The 22,445-nt window shown below is 38.2% G+C and overlaps 1 protein-coding gene across 4 annotated transcripts in view; it reads left to right on the forward strand.

Moving 5' to 3' along the window:
- Positions 1 to 22,445, forward strand: part of Neb (nebulin) — a 207,758-nt gene that overhangs the window by 38,362 nt on the left and 146,951 nt on the right. For all 4 annotated transcript variants that reach the window (XM_090343110.1, XM_090343109.1, XM_090343111.1 and 1 more), the window contains exons 23-35: positions 967 to 1,071; positions 2,536 to 2,643; positions 2,727 to 2,840; positions 6,467 to 6,664; positions 8,426 to 8,533; positions 10,430 to 10,528; positions 12,263 to 12,367; positions 12,458 to 12,565; positions 15,161 to 15,472; positions 15,558 to 15,764; positions 18,826 to 18,930; positions 19,489 to 19,596; positions 21,046 to 21,357. In XM_090343110.1, coding sequence (XP_090199236.1) covers positions 967 to 1,071; positions 2,536 to 2,643; positions 2,727 to 2,840; positions 6,467 to 6,664; positions 8,426 to 8,533; positions 10,430 to 10,528; positions 12,263 to 12,367; positions 12,458 to 12,565; positions 15,161 to 15,472; positions 15,558 to 15,764; positions 18,826 to 18,930; positions 19,489 to 19,596; positions 21,046 to 21,357 — 1,989 coding nt within the window. The remainder of the gene's footprint in view (positions 1 to 966; positions 1,072 to 2,535; positions 2,644 to 2,726; positions 2,841 to 6,466; positions 6,665 to 8,425; positions 8,534 to 10,429; positions 10,529 to 12,262; positions 12,368 to 12,457; positions 12,566 to 15,160; positions 15,473 to 15,557; positions 15,765 to 18,825; positions 18,931 to 19,488; positions 19,597 to 21,045; positions 21,358 to 22,445) is intronic.

Genomic DNA, 22,445 nt, shown 5'->3' on the forward strand with positions numbered 1-22,445 from the left:
ACAGATGTCACTGAGAAAGCTGACCTTAGCAAACTGCAGAAGAATATATGGCTGTGCACACAACATCTGTCCCTAACATTCTTGTTGTCTGGTTAGGCCCTGTACTCTATCTTTGATGCTCTTAAGGTACAATTCTTCTCAATCTTGTGCTTTGTGCCTTTAGCTACAAAACAGTACCTCCTTATTTCTATGCACTCCCTTGCCTCTCCCTAATATTGCCTTTTCTAAAACATTAAGTTCCATGTTTAAAATTTTGACTGTTTAAACATCTTTAGAATTATCATTATTTTGTTGCCACTATCATCATAGACTTTCATAGTTCAGGGAATTTCCATTCCCTTCAGGCACATAGTAGTGGCATTAATCAGATATGTGTGTCCCTAAGCAATTAAATAGCAGCCCCCCAAAATCTTGTTATACCACAAGCCCTGAAAGAGAGAGTAAGAATTCAGAACCTATTCTAACTTTGATAGCATTGTGTACCTCCCTGAAGTACTTTTCTTAGTACTAATGACTTAAGTACATACACACATATGTATCGGAGCTGTTGGATATCTATGTATGTCCATTTTCAGTTGCTATGGGAAAACACTTGAGATAAAATGATTTATAAACAATAAAGGGTTATCCACTTCATGGTTCTGGAGTCTAGGTATGATGCTTGCATACAGAGATAGCTTCTTGCTGCATTATAAAATGCTGGGAAGAAGACATCATGTGGTAGCACAGATCAAGCCAGCCAGCTGGGTCATTTTCATAACAAAGCCACTCCTAGAATTACCCATTTGCCTACTAATGCATGAGTGGATTAATCCATTCAGCAGGACAATGCTTTCAAGGCTCAATCACTTCCCAAAGATCCCACTTCTCAAAAAGCCATTGATAGATGACTTGGGGGATTGTTTCCAACACGTGAAGCTTGGTGGACACATTCAACTCAAAGCAATGTGCTTCACTGTTTTTCAGCTGAACTACAAAGCAAAGCATGAAGGCGAGAAATTCAAGTGCAATGTACCAGCAGATGCTCCTGAGTTTATTCAACACAGGGTCAATGCCTATAACCTGAGTGATGTAAGTACCAAAGCCACAGGTGCCTGTTTGGTGTGTGTGAAGAAAGGAGATTGTGTGTTTAAAAATACATAATCAGATAGGCACCAGTGGTTCATGTCTGTAATCCTAGCTACTTAGAAGGCTGAGAGATCTGAGGATTGTGATTTAAAGGTAACCCAAGCAGGACAGTTTATAAGACTCTTCTGTCCAACTAGACACTAAAAAGCTGGAGATAGAGCTGTGCTTTAAGTGGCAAAGCACTAACCTTGAGCAAAAGAAGAGAATAAAGCTCAGAGACAGTGACCGTGGCCCTGAGCTCAAGTCTAGAACTAGCACAAAACAACAGCAAGAAAGAGATAGAATCAAGAGCTATATAAATAAACTAAGACATTGTGAAAATGGAGATTTAAGGCCTACGTACTCTTAAGACTCTTACTTAGCAAGCAGGATCCATTTTCCTTGACACCTGCTATTATTCTCAGTTTCTTCATTTACCCTGCTCCCAATAACTGTAGTTTTCAAGCTCACTTTCATGCAAACATTACATGTCACCTTCTTTAAGTGATTGTTGTTGTTTTCAATTTTTCTTTTTTTTTCATATATTTTTATTGTAATGAATAGAAGGGTTACATGATATTTGCCAGACAGAAGGTACATTAATTCACATACATAGATACCCTTCCACCTGTCTAGGACCCCATTTCCCTCCCCTCCACCCCCACCCCTCATCTTGTTTTCCCTCTTTCCTATCCATGAATTTTTCTTTATATACAAAGGTAATAGTTTTTACAATGCTCTCAACATTCAAAAGAGGATGAAATATTCCCATTCTTTTTCCCACTAAGGGAAGAAGAGACTAGATGACAGAAAAAAATTAAATCATATTCCTATTGTCTAAATTACATATGAATTCAAAAAGACTGTGTACCAACAGGTGAGAATGTTGAAAAGAGTGACATTGATCAAGGATATATTGCGTTTGTAAACTATTGCATGACAAGTCATTTGTACAACAACTTAAACATAACAAAAAATAAAAACAAGTGCTAGTGATTCATAGTTGCAATCCTAGCTACCCAGGAAGCTGAGATCTTAAGATAGAGTTTCAAAGCTAGCCTGGGCAGACATATCTAAGAGACTCGTCTCTCCTGTTACCAAGCTAAAGAAGCTAGACATGGAGGTGTATCTCAAAGGGTAAAGTGCTATCCTGGAGCAAAAAGTAAAGCAAGGGCATGAAACTCTGATTTCAAGCCCCAGCACTGGCATGAAGGGAAAAATATCTTGCTATTTGCCATATTGTATATGCCAGTCTTGTAGAGTACTAACATTGAAATGGGACAAAGGTTAGTCAAGAGTAAGAGATCTTGAGTTCAACGCCCCAGCATAGGAAACACACACACAGACTAAAAAAAATTAGTATTTTATGTATTATTCTGTGTTCAATATTGATTTTAAAAATTCCTTTGCTGAAATGGTCCTGTCCAGAATGTCTACAAGCAAGACTGGGAGAAGAGCAAAGCTAAGAAGTTTGACATTAAAGTGGATGCCATTCCCCTGTTGGCAGCCAAAGCCAACAGCAAGAACGCCAGCGATGTGAGTGTGGCTGTGGGTCTGTGCAGGGGGGCCTCGGGACACTGCCTGCTGGGCAGCATCCGTCATGAGTGATGTCTTTGCAGGTGATGTACAAGAAAGACTATGAGAAAAACAAAGGAAAGATGATTGGAGCCCTCAGCATTAATGATGACCCCAAGATGCTGCACTCCCTGAAGACGGCCAAAAACCAGAGTGATGTGAGTGTCCATCTTAGTTTCAAGACGGTATTCCTGGTAATATGCTTGGAGGGGGTGGAACAGGGGTGGAAATTTGGGTTTCAGGGGACAGTAGTGGTGGTGATATAATATATAAAAGGATTGGGGATTGCTGGGTGCTGGTGGCTTACACCTATAAGCTACTCAGGAGGCTGAGCATTGTGGTTTGAAGCCAGCCTGGGCAAGAAAGTGAGACGTATCTCCAACTACTCACTGGAAGTGGCACTGTGGATTCAAGTGGTAGAGAACTAGCCTTGAGCACAAAGGCTCAGGGGCTGTGCCAAGGCCCTGAGTTCAAGCCCCATAACTGGAAAAAAATGTATATCTATTGGCCCAATCCTGTTCACAAGAATTTCCTGAAAAGAGCCTGAAACTAGAATGACTTTTCAGGATCTTGTATATCTCATATTATAGAGATAAGTATTATTGAGTGTAGCTTGAAGTACAGTTCACTTTTCAAATTATGCATTGGCCTAGTGGTAGAGTGCTTACTTAATATGCAGGAAGATCCAGGTTCGTTTCCTTAGTACCACATACATAGAAAAAAGCAAGCCAGAAATGGTGGGTGACTCAAGTGAAAACTCTAACCCAAGGACAGTGTTCAGGCCCTGAGTTCAAGTCCCAGGAATTGCAAAAGAAAAAATGGTGTACATTAATATTTAATACATCAGTTGTTCTCAAAATCTCTTAGAAAACATTACCAGATATTTTAACATAAATGAAAAAAAAAAACAACCTTTGTTGTTGTTGGTCATAGGGCTTGAACTGTGAGCCTGAGCGCTGTCCTTGAGCTGTTCAGCTCAAGGCTACTGGCACTTGTGGTTTTCTAGTGGTTAACTGGAAATAAGAGTCTCCCAGTCTTTAGTGCCCAGGCTGGCTTTGAATTTCGATCCTCAGATCTCAGCCTCCTGAAAAGCTAGGATTACAGGCATGAGCCACCATACTCAGCAAAAAATCACTTTTTGTTAAAGATTTTATTAACACTGATTTTTACATCATATTTCAAATGTCATGTTTAACAAACAAGTATTCAAGAAGGGAATCTCTATATGCAATCACTTTTATTAACACTTTTAAATGATATTTAAACTACCTTTGGAAGCCAGCCTAGACAGGAAAGTCTGTCAGACTCATCTCCAGTAAACTACACAGAAAAGCCAGAAGTGGCTCAAGTGGCAGAGCACTTGCCTTGAGCAAAGGAAGCTCGGGACAGAGCTTAGGTCCTAAGTTCATGCCCCAGGACTTGCACCAAAAAGATTTAAAAAGGCAATAGAATAAAAAAACAGGGTGGAAATGAAGCTGTCACTGAAGTGGTAGACTTATAGCCGTGACAGTATGCCCAGGCCCTGAATTCAAGCCCCAGGACCAGTGCATACACACACACCTTAAATAAGACTTAGCAGATCCTATAACAGTGTTCAACATAAATTTGCATCATTAATTTTAATCATGTGTTCATATCATATAATGATGTGTACACATCTTCTTCCTTGTCTATCACAGACACAGTTTACTAGTTTACTGGATCCTTGGCCCTTCTCTATTCAAGAAGGCTCCAGCTCCTGTTGATGTCATATGTAGCTTTATCATTTTTTTATCTTGCCACCAATGCCTTAGAACATGAGGCACAAGATAAATTCATAAATACTTGTTAATCATGAAAGACATTGTCAGTTGTCTTATGCTCATATAATGTCCAAGGTAAAGGAATCTTTTTTTTGCCAGTCCTGGGGTTTGAACTCAGGACCTGGGCACTGTCCTGGAGCTTTCTCAAGGCTAGCACTCTACCACTTGAGCCACAGTACCACTTCTAGCATTTTCTGTGTATATGGTACCAAGGAATCGAACACAGGGCTTTGTGCATGTTTGGCAAGCACTCTATCACTAGACTACATTCCCATCCCCCTTATGGCATCTTTTAAAGGCTTTCGGATGTTTAGCAATACTTTGTCTGCATTGAGATGTATCTTCTTATTTGAACAAAACCAAAAAAAAAAAAAATGAAAACAATTCAGTTAACACTTCCACATACCATTTACTGATGTGCCATTGATTTATTAGTTTCTTGTAATTAATAAAAAAACTTTTAAAATGTTCTATAGTGAGTTTCTATTTCTTATTTTCATGAAGGTCTAGATTTTATAATTAAATGCTAAATTAATTCAGTAACCATGATTATCCACGAAAATATAGGGAAGTAGCTCAAGATCCCTAAGTTAACTGATCCAATCATTTGCAAAGGAAATCACTACAAAGGTTGCAATGTATCTCTCTCTTTGCTGGCTTGGGTCACTAACACTTGACTAGTTACAAACAAAAGAAGGTAGTTTTATAGTTGTTATAAAGGAAACTGGTCAGAATTATTTTTCTCTGTTGAGGTAGGTTGATAATAATGAAACAGGGAATTCAGCCTAATTAGCACCATGAATAAACATTCCAGAATACCTGCCAATGAAGGTGCCTCCTGAGGCCCGGCCAGGACATTTGGGTTATGAGAACACAGTACACAGGGCTACTTTCATGGATCTGTTTCACAAACTTTGGTCCCCTGAGGTTGTATAACTGCAGCAGTCTGAAGCTCCTATTAAATTGTTACTAAAATTAAACTTGGGAATAAAAAAATACCTTTTCGGTTCTCAGTGGGGCTCATGTACTGTCCAAGATATAATAGGTTGGAAATTCAGTAACTGTCATTTAAAAATGACTCTGGGTATCAATATGCAAGAAGTACTGCACCCACTACCTGATGAGTGTAACTGTAACCCCTCTATACATTACCCCAACAATAAAATAAAATAAGTAAAAATTACTCTGGAAAGCTCAGAAGATAATTCTGAGAAGTAAATCAATGGTATAAAATGACTTCCATGTGATTTTTCACTAATTACAAAATACATCCTGATTGGAAAACTTGAAAAGTTTTCATCAACAGAAACAATACATGAGAGCTAGCAGGCATGGGACTTGAACTCTGGGCCTGGGCATTGTCCTTGAGCTCTTCAGCTCAAAGCTACTGCCCCACCCCTTGAGCCACAGTGCCACTTGCCACTTTTGAAATCATGTTTTAAAATAACCCCTGGATGAAATAGAAGCTTTGACCAGTTCCTTATGTCTGTTGTCACTATTTTTTTTGACAGTCCTGGAGCTTGAACGCAGGGCCTGAGCATTTGTCCTTGGGCTTTCGTAAGGCTAGAACTGTACCACTTGAGCCACAGCACCATTTCCAGTTTTGTTTTGTTTTTTTATATAGGTGGTACCAAGGAATCGATCCCAGGTCTTCATGCATGTTAGGCAAGCACTCTACCACTAGGCCAAACTCCCAACCACTCTTACAGTTAATATTTGATCCAGATGTTTTGGGAGGATCTGTGCAGACATGATTTTCTAGAGGATTTCAATGGTGTGTGAGATAGAAGCACATTTGGGGGCAAAACGTTTCAAATGTTTCTATCTCTTCATCTACATTGTATGTATTTTGCTTTTGAAAAATCCATGGGGTGGGGGCAGGAGTTTGGCCTACTGGTAAAAGTGCTTGCCTCGCATACACAAAGACTTGGGTTCAATTCCTTCATACCACATTTGTATTAAATGCTCATTTCCTACCACAGCGTGAATATCGAAAAGACTACGAAAAGTCAAAAACCATCTATACGGCTCCACTTGATATGCTTCAAGTCACTCAAGCTAAGAAGTCTCAGGCAATGGTCAGTGATGTGGATTATAAACATGTCTTGCACAACTACAGCTACCCACCTGATAGCATCCATGTGGACCTTGCCAAGAAGGCATATGCACTACAGAGTGACGTGAGTGACTGGCTTTTCTCTACTCCCGCTTGATTTTTTGATGTTGCTGTTATTGTGCCAGGTCTGGGACTTGAACGTGGGGCCTGAGCACTGGTCCTGAGCTTTTGTGCTCCAGGGTAACACTCTACCATTTGAGCCACAGCTCCACTTCCAGGTTTTTGGTGGTTAATTGGAGATAGAAGACTTAAGGATTTTCCTCCTTGGGCTGGCTTTGAACCGTGATCCTCAGCTTCCTTAGTAGCTTCAGATTACAGGCATGAGTCACTAGTGTCCAGCTTTACTCCTTCTTTCAAATATAGAAACTAAAAAGGCTTTCTTAGTTGAGAAGGTTTCTGACTTCTCACAGGTATCTGTATGGTATCCTCTGTGTGTAAGCAAGCAGGTCCTGAAATTCAAAAAATCATATGCCATTTTTGCTTCCGGGCATATTCTCTTAAGAAATACTGGGCATGTTCTCATAAGAAATAAAAGGAAGACTTTTGAAGCAACATTCATCTGCTGGTTATCATAGTAACATTATTCATAATATCTAAAAGGTAAAATCAGCCTACATAGCCATTAAAAGATGAAGTTATAAATAACAATAAATAAAGAAGGGAATATAATTTGGCCAAAAAAAGAAAGAAATTCCAACAAAAGCAACATGTATGACCATTAAGTGCACCATGCTAAGTTCATTTCCAACATACTTGTGTCTTGTGGATATTGCTATTATGCTGGTTCATCCTTTGTCCTTTGACTCATCATCTTGTTTCCCCCTTCTCTTCCCTTCCCCAATTCAAAGAAACAAATAAATGTATATACAGTATACCAAGTACCAAAGTCAGATACAGCAACAGAGGATAAACCATAGGAGAAAGAAAAAGAAGAGGAAAAAAAGAGTAAAGAAATAGCTTCAGATAGAACATGAAAAACAACCACAAGGATAAATCTATTCATTTTGCTTAGCCTCTTCCCACATGGCCATATGCATACAGCTTTTGAGCTATTGCCCTCCTCTGCTAGATTATTCATCTCCAGTAGATGGTAAACCTTGCAAGGGCAGGGATTGAATGCTTTCCTTTTATTATTATTCCACACTAAAGATTAACTCTTTGAATTTTATGTCTAAAATTTGTCTTTATATTAGCTATGGACAAACAGCAAAAATGACTCATAATTTTAATAAACAAATAACTGTCTACTAAATAAGAAATAATTGTCTCCTACATAAGACCAGTTCTAAAAAATAACTGCTCCTTAAACAAATTAACAAGTACAACTATTGTAAAAATCTCTTGAAATATAGCTGTATACATACATAAGTTCAGTGTATACAAAGCAATTAGGAAAAATGACTACCAAATCTTATCTAATTAGAAAATGGGCAATTATTTGCCTTCATTGTGAGCTTCAAGTCTAATTTAACCATGAAAACATAATATTTGAAGTTTTAGGTAATGAACATCTTACACTGGGACATCTGAATACAGTAATTGATTCTTCAAAATAAGCCTTTTCTGGGTTAAATTTAGAATTCTACATACTTCCACTGCACAGGAAATAAGGACAAACTGGACTGTACACTCATAAAGAGAAAAGAAAAATCTTGGGGCTGCTCAAAAAAATCTCATAAAATTGTATAAAATAATTTCCATATATGGAGTAATAGACCTGCTAGGAAGTTTTTTTTATAAAAAAAGAAATGAGTAAAACTAATAATTTTAAATAATAAGGATGACCCTGAGAACAGACATGTACATTTTCTTCTTGGTGTTTTAGGTGGAATACAAAGCTGACTACAACAGCTGGATGAAAGGCTGTGGCTGGATGCCTTTTGGGTCTTTAGAAATGGAAAAGGTAAAACGAGCTACTGATATCCTTAATGAGGTAAGTCCATAGGCTTTGTCACAGAGGCTTGGGAGTGTATTAAGACTCTCAAAGCCCCGCTCAAAGCAAAAAGGGGATACTTTCCTTTTCTGCTACATTCCATGATCCTAATTCATGAGAACAAAAGAAAACACCATTTGAATGAGTGACAGACAAGCATACTCTTGTACATTATCTGCAATCACTCATGCTAAACATTTGAAATAGAAATATTGTAACAACTTTATAAAAAGCTATAATTTACCTATCAGCAATTTTAAGTGGACACCCTTACAAGTTTTAATAAATTCATATAATTATGCAGCCTTTAGCACAGAAAATGAACTTAAAATGTTAGTAGTGTTCAAAGAAGTGTCCTGAAAAAAAAGTTACTTTTCCCATGCTCAGACCACCCTCCCCACAATTGCTGATCTACTTTCTGTCTTCTTAAGGTTTTTTTTGTTGTTGTTGTTTGTTTTTGCCAGTCCTGGGCTTGAGCTCAGGGTCTGAGCACTGTCCCTGGACTTTCTCAAGGATAGAGCTCTACCACTTGAGCCTCAGCACCACTTCCAGCTTTTTTTTTTATGTATGTGGTGCCGAGGAATTGAAACCGGGTCTTTGTGCAGGCTAGGCAAGCACTCTACCACTAGGCCAAACTCCCAGCCCTGTCTTCTTGAGTTTTATTGTTTGTAAATATTTTTTTTTGCTTCATAGGATGTTTCTGAGGTTATCCATGCCTATACCTGTCATTCATTCATTTAAAAAAATTAGTGTTCTTCCCTTTTATGGACATAGAGTATGTTGATGTTCTCTTAGATGGTTAGTGGTGTACAGATTATTTCCTGTTTGGGGTGATTGTTAGCAATGCAGTTGCCATCTTTGAAAAAATATAACTTACATGATAGTCTTGATGATTCTGTAGAAGTTACATAAATTACTTAGTAGTAAGTCCTAAAAAAAAATATCTTGAGGATTTTAGAGCCTTGGCTGTCTACAGTCACCAGCAGCTGAAAACCCACTGTTCTCAGCTGACTGTGTGTTCAAGGAGGGTGACTTAACTACTTGATAGACAGAGGTCTTAAAGAAGGCATGGCTTCCATGTGCCAGGTTTTATGCCTCTTGTTATTTTGTGTTTTTATTTTGTTCCAATGAACACAGTTTGGGAGCTTTTTCAGAAGAAATTTTTTTTCTGGATTGCTTATTTTCAAAAGTCTGAAGCTGATAAAGTGACAATGCCCTATATGTAAAACTGGGATTGTATGATACGCATCAAGAATGAGGACTGGGAAAGTAGAGTAGAATATAGGATTACTTAGAGCTCAGTGTTGCTGGTTCCCAGCTGGTACACCTTTCCACAGTACCCCTTCTTTGCCTCTTTAATGTTTATTGGTAACTATAATGTGAATGCCAGCAAAGTCAGCAAAGCAGGACCTCTCCATCTCAGTCATCCATCATTCCTGGCTGTTGTCTACATCCTTAGCTGCTCCTCCCTTAATTGGGAGGCATCTTTCCTCAGTTGCTGGTGGGGTGAACCCATGAGTTTCATACAAATATACACAGAATCTCCTTGCCTGCTTTACTGTGCTCCTTTTAAGAACTCTGTGATGTTTGTGGCTTCAGCCTAGCTGGGAGCCAACACCTTGTGCAAGAAATCAAGGAATAGTGTATGTCTGGCTCCTGAAAGACAAATGGGTCTCTATTCTAACTCTTCCATAAGTAAATCAATTTGAAAAGATTGGCTTTTGTAATGTGCTCCTTTCTCATTCAAATCAATCAAGGTATTTGTATTTTTATACTGTCATATTTTAATAAATAGATTTTTACTCTTTTAAAGTCCAAATTACATTTTGAGGATTTGGATGAATGTTAGTCTTCAGTGAAAAATATATAATTTTCTCTTTTTGATTCACCAAATAGAAAAAGTATCGCCAACATCCGGACACACTCAAGTTTACCCCAATTGAAGATGCTCCAATTATAGTACAATCCAAAATTAACCAGGCCCAGCAGAGTGATGTAAGTGTTCATCCTGTGTATATTTTAATAATAATTAATACAAATATTTTAATGTCCTGATCAAGTTTAAAGGAAAAGATTTGTTGGAGTTTTCAGGAGTTGAATTTTTTTATAAAATCATGCTATTGCAATTATTTCACAGTCTAAACAGTTCATTTACATAAGCAATTATATAATTCTCCAACTGTTCTATATAGTATAAACTATATTCTATATAGTATAAACTATCCCTAAGTCTCTTTAATCTTCCACAAAGTGTAAGCAAGGTGGCTAGTTTACTCCAACCCATCAGCCTTTTCTATCCTCAAGCAAGATTCTGCAGATTAATATTTTTGAAATAATTTATTAACTTTGATTTTTACATCATATTTCAAATGATATGTTTAACAAACAAATATTCAAGAAGGGAATCTCTATATACAATCACTGGCACTTAGTTTTTAGAACATAATCAAAATTAGGCTGAGGGTTTGTATGTCATAGATACATATGAATCTATGTAATAAAACATTATGCCTATAGAGGCATAGATTTTTATGTCTATGTAGTTGTGTTTGTATTTCCAATACCATGTCCATAGCATTGGGTATGCAAATATTGAGTCCTCGCTCTTGTACTGTTTGGATCTAATAGCCACATATTAAGGATACCATGCACCTTTTGTTCCTTTGGTCTTGACTTGTCTCACTCAACATGATTCGCTCTGTATTCATCCACTTCCCTGCAAATGCCAATATTTTATCTTGTCTGTTGGCTATGTAGAATTCCATTGTGTATATATATATATGTATATATATGTATATATATATGTATATATATCCCACATTTTCTATATCCATTCATCTACAGTAGGGCATCTGCATTGTTTCCATCGCCTGGCTATTGTGAATAGTGCAGAGATGAACATAGCTGAGCAGGTGTCCTTACCATATCTTGGGTTATGATGTTCAGGGTAGATGCCCAGAAGTGGTATGGCGGGATCGTAGGGAAGGTCAATTTTCAGTTCTTTAAGAAACCTCCACACTGCTTTCCAGAGTGGCTGAACTAGATTACAATCCTACCAGCAGTGCAGTAGGGTTCCTTTTTCTCCACAACCCCGCCAGCATGCAGATTAATGTTTTTATCAGATCACTTCCCTAGCTATCTTTACCTTGGTTCAGACATCCTGTGTGCATGCCAAGAGATATTTACTGACTTAAGCAGCATGCTGATAGGAACTTGCACATAAATGACCTTAAATACCCACAGATGTTTGCAGATGAATATGGGGGCAGGGCAAAGAGACTTTCCTTTGGAAAGATACTCCACTCTAAAATTTCTTCCTTCCTTCCTTCCTTCCTTCCTTCCTTCCTTCCTTCCTTCCTTCCTTCCTTGTTTCCTTCCTTCCCTCCCTCCCTCCCTCCCTTCCTCCCTCTCTCTCTCCTTCCTTCCTTTCTTCCTTTCTTTTTTTTTTCTTTCTTTCTTTTTGTGGGTCATGGTGCTTGGTCTCTGGGCCTGGGCACTGTTCCTGAGCTCTTCAGTTTAAGGCTACTGCCCTACCCCTGAAGCCCCACTTCTCATTGGAGATAAGAGTCTCACAGACTTAGTGCCAGGCTGGCTTTGAACCATGATCCTCAGATCTCAGCCTCCTGAGTAGCTAGGATTACAGGCATGAGCCACCGAGCCTGGCTAAAAATGCTTTCTTGTTCATGAAATGTTTCTCTATTCTTTGCCTATTAACCATTTCTCTTCTAGGTCAATTACAAAGCCAAAGGAGAAGAAATTCTGCACAAATACAACCTGCCAGCAGACCTGCCACAATTCATCCAAGCCAAAGTCAATGCCTACAATATTAGTGAGGTATGTGTGTAGAGTTGGGCTTATGTGTGTATGTAGTCCATCTTCACTAATGTGGCCTTGCGGTTAAGCTCTGATGGCATTTTTTTTCAGAATATGTACAAAGCAGACTTGAAAGATTTGAGCAAGAAGGGATATGATCTGAGAATTGATGCCATTCCCATCAAGGCTGCCAAAGCTGCCAGGCAGGCTGCAAGTGATGTAAGTCCACCTTGGGGTCCCATGTGTAATGTAGGTGGGTGAGTTGGGGCCTGATGGGTTACTCATGATTCATCTGCTATCCCTGATTGGAAGCAAGTCTCACTGAAAACTATACTCTAGGAAGAAAGTTTTCTAGAAGATGATTGGGAGGAGGTAGGGGTAGGAAAACTGGGACAAAAACAAGAGAAGGGGTATCAAAATTTGAGAAGTAATGTACCCATTACCTGACAAATGTAACTGTAAACCCTCTATACATTATCCCGACAATAAAATACAATAAAAAAGAAGGAAAATTTTCTAAACAGATTTGAATTTTCTTGGAGGACAAAACTATTATAATTTTCCAGTAATTAGTCCTCATATTAACCAAGAGTTTAAAAGTATCATCTAGATTTCCATACAAATTCATATTTTTTCTCTTTTAAGGAAATAAGCAATTTACCATTTAAGTTATAATGGCCTCCTGATGGTAAAATTTTATCCCATACCTCAGTTTGTGTGATTTCTTTGTCTTTCTCCTTCCCTTTACTTCAATTGATGAAAGCATTGGTTTCAAGTGTCACAGCAGCTAATAGTGATTAGTTTCCACTGATGTTAAGAATATTTTTTTGCCTGTCCTGGTTTTGAGCTTAGGGCCTGGGCACTGTTCTGGAGCTTTCTCAAGGCCTGAGCTCTACCTTTTGAGCCACTGTACCACTTCTGGCTTTTTTTATGTATGTAATACCAAGGAATTGAACTTGGGTTTTCGTGCATGCTAGGAAAGCACTCTACCACTAGGCCAAACTCCCGGCCCTGACATTAAGAATTTTATTTCTTACCATGTTCACCTGGAAATGGACTGAGATCATCTTGCTCTTTGATATGGTAATGATATCAGCTAGGGCCCTGCCTTTTGTCCTATAGGAATCAAAGTCCCTTTCCTCACAGTGTCTGCAGTTCCTCTGAAGGTTTGCTTTTAGAAGGCAGCTGTGATCACCACTATACCTCTAGTATAATGGGTAGTCACTGTTTTAGTGTCCCCTTCTTGTTGCATGGCTGGCTCTGATAGATTTTCTTTTTCTTTTTATGTGACTCAGGCATGAGCCAATACTTTCTTTCTGACTTCCCAGAAAATTCTAAAAAAAAAAAAAAAAAAAAAAAAACCCAAAACACAATATTACTGGTCGAAATGAAAGTTACATTGCACAGATGTGAATCTAATTAAATAACAAATGTCCAAATTCTGAAAAGCTCTCCCACACAGAATTTCTCACTAACATTATTTCTCTATAGTATTTCTTTTTTTTTTTTTTTTTGCCAGTCCTGGGCTTGCGCTCAGGGCCTGAGCAATGTCCTTGGACTTTCTCAAGGCTAGAGCTCTACCACTTGAGCCTCAGCACCACTTCTGGCTTTTTTTCTATGTATGTGGTACCAAGGAATCGAACCCAGGTCTTCATACATGCTAGGCAAGCACTTTAACAACTAGGTCAAACTCCCAGCCCCTCTATAGTATTTCTTTCAGCCATGTTGTGTTCCAAATACCATCATATTTCCTTGTGTCTCTGCTTATGTCCTAAGCTCTTCTCCAAGTCTCCCTTCAGAAGTCTAATCTCTTACCTCTAATCAGTGTGTACTACTGGCTCTAGGCCTCCCTTTGAATAGCCAAGGACTCTTGAAAATTCTACAACTATAAAAATTCTTAGACTAAGAATATAAGCAACTATGTGGAACTCTAGCAGTCTAATGTCATAGACACAGCCTGTAACATATTTATCTTTTCATTCTTTTCCAGTAACTATGTGCAAAAGAACTTTGAAAAGTATATTTCAAAGGTGTATTTACCTTGTCACAGATACGAATTATGGTAACAGTCCCAGTCCATCTTCATTGGCTGCAAAAGTAACTGTGGACATTCAAAAGAGTTATAAATAACATTTTTATTTTACCAGGCTGTATCTCAAACTACATATGGTCCTGAACATACTTCAATTCTGTATCTACAGATCCAACAAACTGTAGATCAAAAATAGTTTTTAGGGGCTAAAAGGGTGGTAGAGTGGTAGAGTGCTTGCCTAGCATGTCCTGGGTTTGATTCCTTGGGACCACATACACAGCAAAAGCTAGAAGTGGTGTTGTGGCTCAAGTGGTAGAGTCCTAGCCTTGAGAAAGCCCAAAGACAGTGCTCAGGCCCTGAGGACTGGCAAGAAAAAGATTAAAAAAATTACATATGTATGGAACACATACAGACCATTTTGTTTCTTTACTATTTATGTGCCATTTATATGTATGAGGTATTTAATAATTAGAAATGATTTAAGGTATACATGAGACTATGCATAGGCTATAAGCAAGTACTATGTCATTTTGCTCAGGGACTCATTTAGGCATGATTTTGATGTCTGCAAGGCCAGGAGGTCTGGAGCCGGTCCTCTATCAGTAACGAGGAATGACTCCTTATACAAGTGAATAGCTTATTGATTATTGATACATGATAAATTCTGGGTTGCTGAATTTGAATCATGGCCCCATTATTCAGTAAAATCTTGAAAATGACATTTAAAAACTTGCACCTTAAAAACTGCACTCTAAAACATGCTTATCTTTTGTTTCCAACAGGTTCAGTACAAAAAAGATTATGAGAAAGCTAAAGGGAAAATGGTTGGTTTCCAAAGTCTCCAAGATGATCCTAAACTGGTTCACTACATGAACGTGGCTAAAATACAGTCTGACCGGGAATATAAAAAAGACTATGAAAAGACAAAAACCAAATATAATACCCCCCATGACATGTTCAATGTTGTAGCTGCCAAGAAAGCTCAGGACGTCATCAGCAATGCCAACTATAAGCATTCTCTTCATCACTACACCTACCTGCCTGATGCCATGGATCTGGAATTGTCTAAAAACATGATGCACATCCAGAGTGACGTAAGTGCCATGCCTCCCACAAGAGCAGCCTCCCCCCATTCTGGGCCTGCCATCCCATCATTCTTCTTTTTCCCCATTGCCATAGAATGCCTACAAGGAAGACTACAACACTTGGATGAAGGGCATTGGCTGGATACCGATTGGCAGCCTTGACCAAGAAAAAGTGAAAAGGGCAGGTGAGGCCCTGAATGAGAAGAAGTACAGGCAACATCCAGACACTCTTAAATTCACCAGCATCGTGGACTCCCCAGTGATGGTCCAGGCCAAGCAGAACACACAGCAAATCAGTGATGTGAGTATAAAAAGAGAGGGAGGGCAATTTATTTGGGAGGGCTGTTTATTCAAAATAGGAAAGGGAAGTGGGGGGAAACAAGATGATTGGGAGGGCTGGAGGATAAATGGGGACTAAAACATGAGAAGGAGTATCAGTGTGTGAGAAGTAATGCACCTACTATATGGAGAATGTAACTGTAACCCCTCTATAAATTACCCTGACAATAAAAAAATGCCTAGAATCAGCTCAATACTTCTTCAGAGAAGTATGTTTTTATTTTAAACTTATTATTTTCTGCATGTAACATAACAAACCATACTTTTTAAACCGAAGGTAGCAAAAAGAATTTTAACCTTTCTTGAAAAACATTTTCCATCTGGGCACTGGGTGGTTCGTGCCCACAATACTAGCTACTCAAGAGGGTGAAGCCTATCTGGTAGAAAAGTCTATGAGATTCCATCTTTGAAATAACCAGAAAAAAGGTTGAACAAGAGCGTGGCTCAAGGGGTAAAGCAGCAGCTGAGGAGGAAAGCCAAACATGTATAAGGTACCAACAAGGAATAAAAATAATATTTTGGCTGCCTTGAAGAGTGTCTTAAAGAGAGAGTTTGTTATTTTGGATATATTTGGCACAGTATAAACAGTTATATTCTTTGTTGAGTTTGGGGTAATGGTGGTAAGGATTAGATTCAAGAACTCATGCTCTTGTACTAAGTTGATATTATCAACTGTACCTTCCCTGTAGCCTGCAAAAAGTTCTAATCCTACATGTACACATACAGGCATATACACACACCAAATTTAGCCTAAATCACATACTCCTTGTGGCAAATTCATTGTTTAATACTAAGTTGATTGACACTTGCTTTTCATATATGACAAAATGAGAAAAGAACACAAATGAATGTGTTTGCTCCTCAGAATTAATACTCACTGATTCATTTGAAATGGTTGTCTTGGTGGAGACAAGGTTTGTCTTCTAGCCTCCCAAGGGCAGTGTATATGCTCTGGCTAATGTTGTTGACAATTTTATTTATTTTTGAAAGTGTCATAATCTTTACTTTGTTTCACTTCAGTCAACTCTATATTAATGTACACAAATCTATTGATACATGTTAGTAAGTGCTCTGAGAGCATTATATAGTTCTGACTATATCCAGGTACTATTGAATACAGTTTGTATAACTCACTAATTCATACCATTTTACCTACTAGCACCACTATTTCTAGTTTAGGAAAATCAGGTTCAGAGTGTTCACATCACATTTTTAGTTCATATGAAATGGTAGAACTGACAAAATGTCATTCCCTTATCTTCTCAAATTCTCAGGTGTGGAATATATACATTTCATTACCATTTGCTTAGCCTGGAATCACATAGTCATTAATATTCCTTATCTGAATATTGACACCTAGGTACTTCAGGCAGAAATGTCCCTATGAGCCTCTTATCTCTAATTAGCCACTCAAAAACCAGGAGTAGATTTGTAACTCAAAGAGGTAAAGGACTAGCCTTGAGTAATAGAGCTTTGGAACAGCACCTAGGCTCTGAGGTCCAGCCCCCTAACCTATCCCCCCCAAAAAAGGAGAAGAACTCAAGTATACACACTACTGTATCAACACTCCATTTAGTTCACCTCTAAGGAACATACTAAATGACAAATTAGATTGGAAGTCTCTTTCAGGAAGTGACTGGCTCATTCTAGGTTTTGAAATAGAATTTGTTTTCTGTTATTGAAATGAGGGTACAATAAAGTCTATCTGTGTCTTATATATACATTTATCTGATTTGGGGAACGAAAGGGAACAACCAAATAATGAGACAAAGGAAGAACCAATACAACAGTGACATTCACATGACACTGTTAGAAATGAACTTTACAAATCATTGGAGGGGGAGGGAACATGGGAGGAAAAGGAGAGAGGGTAACAATGTTTGACAAGATGTATATTCAATACCTTACATGTGTACCTGTAACCCCTCAGTGCAACACCTTGACAATAAAATTAAAGTTAAAAGATTGAAAACTTTTTAAATCTCTATATACTTTGATGACTTTGAGTAAAAGGATTCATAATTTATTTATTTTTTTGTGGGTCATGGGGCTTGAACTATGGGCCTGGGCATCGTCTTTGAGCTTTTCAGCTCAAGGCTACCAACCCACCCCTGGAGCCACAGCCCCACTTCCCATTTTCTAGTAATTAATTGGAGATAAGAATCTCTTGGTTTTTAGTGCCAGAGCTGGCTTTGAACCATGATCCTCAGATCTCAGCCTCATGAGTAGCTAGGATTACAGGCATGAGCCACCATCCCCAGCAAGGATGAATAATTTTTAAATTAACAAAATAGTGTAAATATAAAGTGTTAAACCTTTTGATATAAGCTTTGAGTTCCTATAAAATACCTTCAGGTATGAAGAAAATATTATATAGTTTCACTGATGCAATTATAATTGAAACTTTTTAACATAAGTTAAAAAATTAACCACCATCTCCTTTCTAAATGTAAAAACTCCAAAATAAAAGAACATAAAAACCAAAACAAAAAATTAGGAGCTTTTAATGCTATTGGCAAAGAACAAATGTATCTAGCTTTGGTGAATTCTGTTGTTTTAGGATTTTATATTGGGATTTCCTTTATAGTTAATAGAAAACCCAAGTTTTCTATTAAGAATTTTTTCCCTTTTAATGCATTGCTAATACAGTGCTTTCAAAAAACAATAAAATGTATGTTCTTGATGCTTTTTGTCCATAGAAATGATGGGGATTGGGGCCGGGAGTTTGGCCTAGTGGTTAAAGTGCTGGCCTAGCATGCATGAAGACCCGGGTTCGATTCCTCGGTACCACATACATAGAAAAAAGCCGGAAGTGGTGCTGAGGCTCCAGTGGTAGAACTCTAGCCTTGAGAAAGTCCAAGGACAGTGCTCAGGCCCTGAGTCAAGCCCAGGACTGGCAAAAAAAAAAAAAAAAAGAAATGATGGGGATTGAGCTTGGAAAAACTCATTTAAGCCTGTAATTGATGGATTTCCCTTTTTGCATGACGTGTAATGCACTTTATTTTTGTGTCTGTGTATTGCAGATTTTATACAAAGCCAAAGGAGAAGATGTGAAACATAAGTATACTCTGAGTCCTGATCTTCCACAATTTCTCCAGGCCAAGTGTAATGCTTACAATATAAGTGACGTAAGTAGGCTCTTTAGGAGGGAAAACAACTTGTGACAATAAAAGAATGGAATTTTAGAATAAGACAGTACCTTGACCTACAGAGCATATCCCCTGATGTGCTTCTGAACTTTTCAGTTGGCCTTTGAAAGGTAGGATAGCTCCATGGGTTTTAACATTCTTCTGTATGCCAAACCCGTTGATTATTCCCTTAGAATTTCTACTTTATTTTGCATTTGGGGAAAGTTATTATCCTCTAGATGTAGCCACTGTGCTTCTCTTGACCTTCCTTTCACAGACTAAACAGCTTCATTTTCTCCTATTGGTCCTCAGTTAACCACGGTTTGTAGAACTGTGCATTCACCCGTCTTTAGGAATTCTTGTGAGTGTTCAGACCAGAGCTGGGTGGATATCTAGAACAGTGTCCTATAGTCTATGTGTCCAAAGCCACATGACTTTACTAGAAGAGTGTGTGCAGCAGCGGATCCTATCAGCTGACATCTGGAAAAGATGAAACCTATTCCAGCAGTTTCTAAATCACTTTAACTGATTAATACAACCCTTGCTTTTCTATCACAGGTCTGCTATAAACGGGACTGGCATGACTTAATAGCCAAGGGCAACAATGTGCTGGGTGATGCAATTCCCATCACTGCCGCCAAGTCATCAAGAAACATTGCCAGTGATGTGAGTAAAATGGCGAAATTTGAACCATTGTCTTTTTAGAAAAGGGTTCAAATGTATGCTTGTTTTAAATGGTTTCATTGAAAGCCATATGGTGAGTTAATGACTTGAAAATTCTCCACAAAATATTGTTTGGAAATCCTGTCACTTTTCCAGCATTTTTGTTGTTCTTCTTGTGTTGACTCCACTTGGTAGAGCTGTCATAAACCTGACAGTGGCTTTTGCTGTGATTCGCAGCCCAAATCACCTTTGCTGCCACTGCCCTCTGACAGCCCTCATTTTTTTTTTCATGAAAACACCTTGACTGACACTAACATGTTAAGTTCAAATGACTGCCTGCATTACAATTATATTATTAGAACTTAAAATGTGATAGAAATGTATCATTTTATAAAAACAAATAGTCAAGAAACACATATAGTTTTGATTCAGCTATCCACTTCGTCTGTATTAAAAAAATAAACATGTAGATATTTTTTGAAAAACAAAATTTTCTAAAAGCATACATAGCTCGCAGGGTCCCCAGTCACACTCCCTATTCTAGGGGCTACCATCTTGATTTGAGAAAAGAGAAGACAGAAACCATGGGTAGCAGCCTCACAGAAGATACAGGGCCAGTGAGACTCCACACCTACTTTGTTTTCTCCATAGCTTTTTTTTTTTGTAGGGTTGGTCAGCAGTGCTGGAAACATTCTTCTCAAAGTTTTGAATATAATACATGTCTCTGTGAAAGACATTTCTAGCTTAAATACAAAGTGAAAGTTGATAGTATAACTTCATCTTTTTTTGTTGTTATTAGCAATTGCACTGTGCCTCTTTATTCCTCCTCAGTAAGCCTAGTACTTTACTGGATGGTCCTTTCACCTGCTAAATCCTGGTTTAAGAATCCATGCAGGAGCACAGTATTTAGATAGATTTGAATTCTTCATCATAAATGTGAAGGATTTAATCTATTTCAGATAGCTCAATCTACTTCTCATTGCTATTCACAGCTGCAAGAGACCTTGAGCAGATCACAGTTTTCTGGTTCAGATTTTACTTATGAGAAACCTTGTTGCAGCTACTTAATTCACTTGCAGCTGCTTTATCCTGGAAGATGAGCAGTTGATAAAGGGCTATAGATCTGTGAAGTGAAATCATGTATTCGATTAGGAAAATTCACATTCTTGTGAAGCCAGGAATAGGCCTAACATTTGGAAGATGACATGTTCATATGTTCTACATGCAGAAGTCAAGGCAAAGAAAAAAACTTTATCATTCAAGTATTCCTTTGAAATAAATATTTTCATGCCAAATTTTCTGGATAGGAGTGTGTTTGTTATTCCTTTTTAAAAACATTTCCCCCCTCCAAAAAAATCACAATGTTTTGAATGCCTTTTTGTGTGAATGTCATCATCACACCTAATGTTATCAATTACCTAGAACTTTGCTAACTGAATTTTGTCTTTGCAGTATAAATACAAAGAAGCTTATGAGAAATCAAAGGGAAAGCATGTGGGTTTCAGAAGCCTCCAGGATGATCCTAAACTGGTCCACTATATGAATGTGGCAAAGCTGCAGTCTGATCGTGAATATAGGAAGAACTATGAGAACACCAAAACTAGCTACCATACCCCTGGGGATATGGTTAGCATTACAGCAGCAAAGATGGCCCAGGATGTAGCCACCAATGTCAACTACAAACAGCCTTTACATCATTATACATACCTGCCTGATGCTCTGAGTGTAGAGCACACGAGGAATGCAAATCAAATTCAAAGTGATGTAAGTGTGGGCCGGGAGTTTGGCCTAGTGGTTAAAGTGCTTGCCTAGCATGCATGAAGACCCAGGTTCAATTCCTCGGTACCACATACATAGAAAAAAAGCCGGAAGTGGTGCTGAGGCTCAAGTGGTAGAGCTCTAGCCTTGAGAAAGTCCAAGGACAGTGCTCAGGCCCTGAACTCAAGCCCAGGACTGGCAAAAAAAAAAAAAAAAAAAAAAAAGTGATGCAAGTATGGACCACTGAACAGAACCAGCTGTGTTTTTAAAGGATGTTCATTTCTGTGCATTTTATAGGAGTTCAGAAGGCAGTAAAATAATAGAGAAAAGCATTTTATTACAGGTGATGTTTGATGGGGAAAAAAACTACCAAAGTACGTATTAGACAAGTGATTTTTGCTGGCTTTCTGTGCTTATAGCACCACCATTGACTTTACCTTTATTAACTTGTGGATAAAAGATAAAGCTATATTTCTTCACTATGTGAGAAACCTTGATTTTTAGTCAGATGTGCTCCCATGGGCCTCTATCAGTGATAATCATTGTTTAATATAAAAGAATTCTTGATGCTTCCTGGCTTCAGGAAAATTTATTTTCTTTTTTAATCCAAGGTCACCTGATCGTCTATGTAAATTTGTGTAATGAATCCTCTAAAATAAACTCGGCTTCCAGCATGATTCATGGAGAGCCACACAGTGAGGTGTTTAACATTCAGGGTACTCTGTTATCAGGAGACAGATTTCTGTTGGAAATTGTCCTCTGTGAAGGGAAGAAATGGTATTGTTTCTTGGTACTCAATAAAAACCTTTCTGCCTAGCTGAGATTAAGAGTAGTTTAGATGGTCAGAGCATGTGAAACTCAAAGTTTTCAAATTTTTAGAGAAATCAAAAGGAAAGCCCAAATTGTGAAAAAAAACAACATTTTGAGCAGTACCCCTGGAAATGTATGACCCAGATTCCCTTCTGTGCTGTATAATGCAGTCTAACAATAGAACTGCTTTTCCACATTACCCAACTGCAGGTAATAAACTTTGTGACAGACAAGTCAGACAGAAGCCTAGGGAAAAGAATTGCTATTTCCCTTGGATGGAACTA

This window comes from Megascapheus bottae, chromosome 12 (genome assembly GCF_031878675.1).
Source record: "Megascapheus bottae isolate mThoBot1 chromosome 12, mThoBot2.hap1, whole genome shotgun sequence".
Taxonomy (NCBI): domain Eukaryota; kingdom Metazoa; phylum Chordata; class Mammalia; order Rodentia; family Geomyidae; genus Megascapheus; species Megascapheus bottae.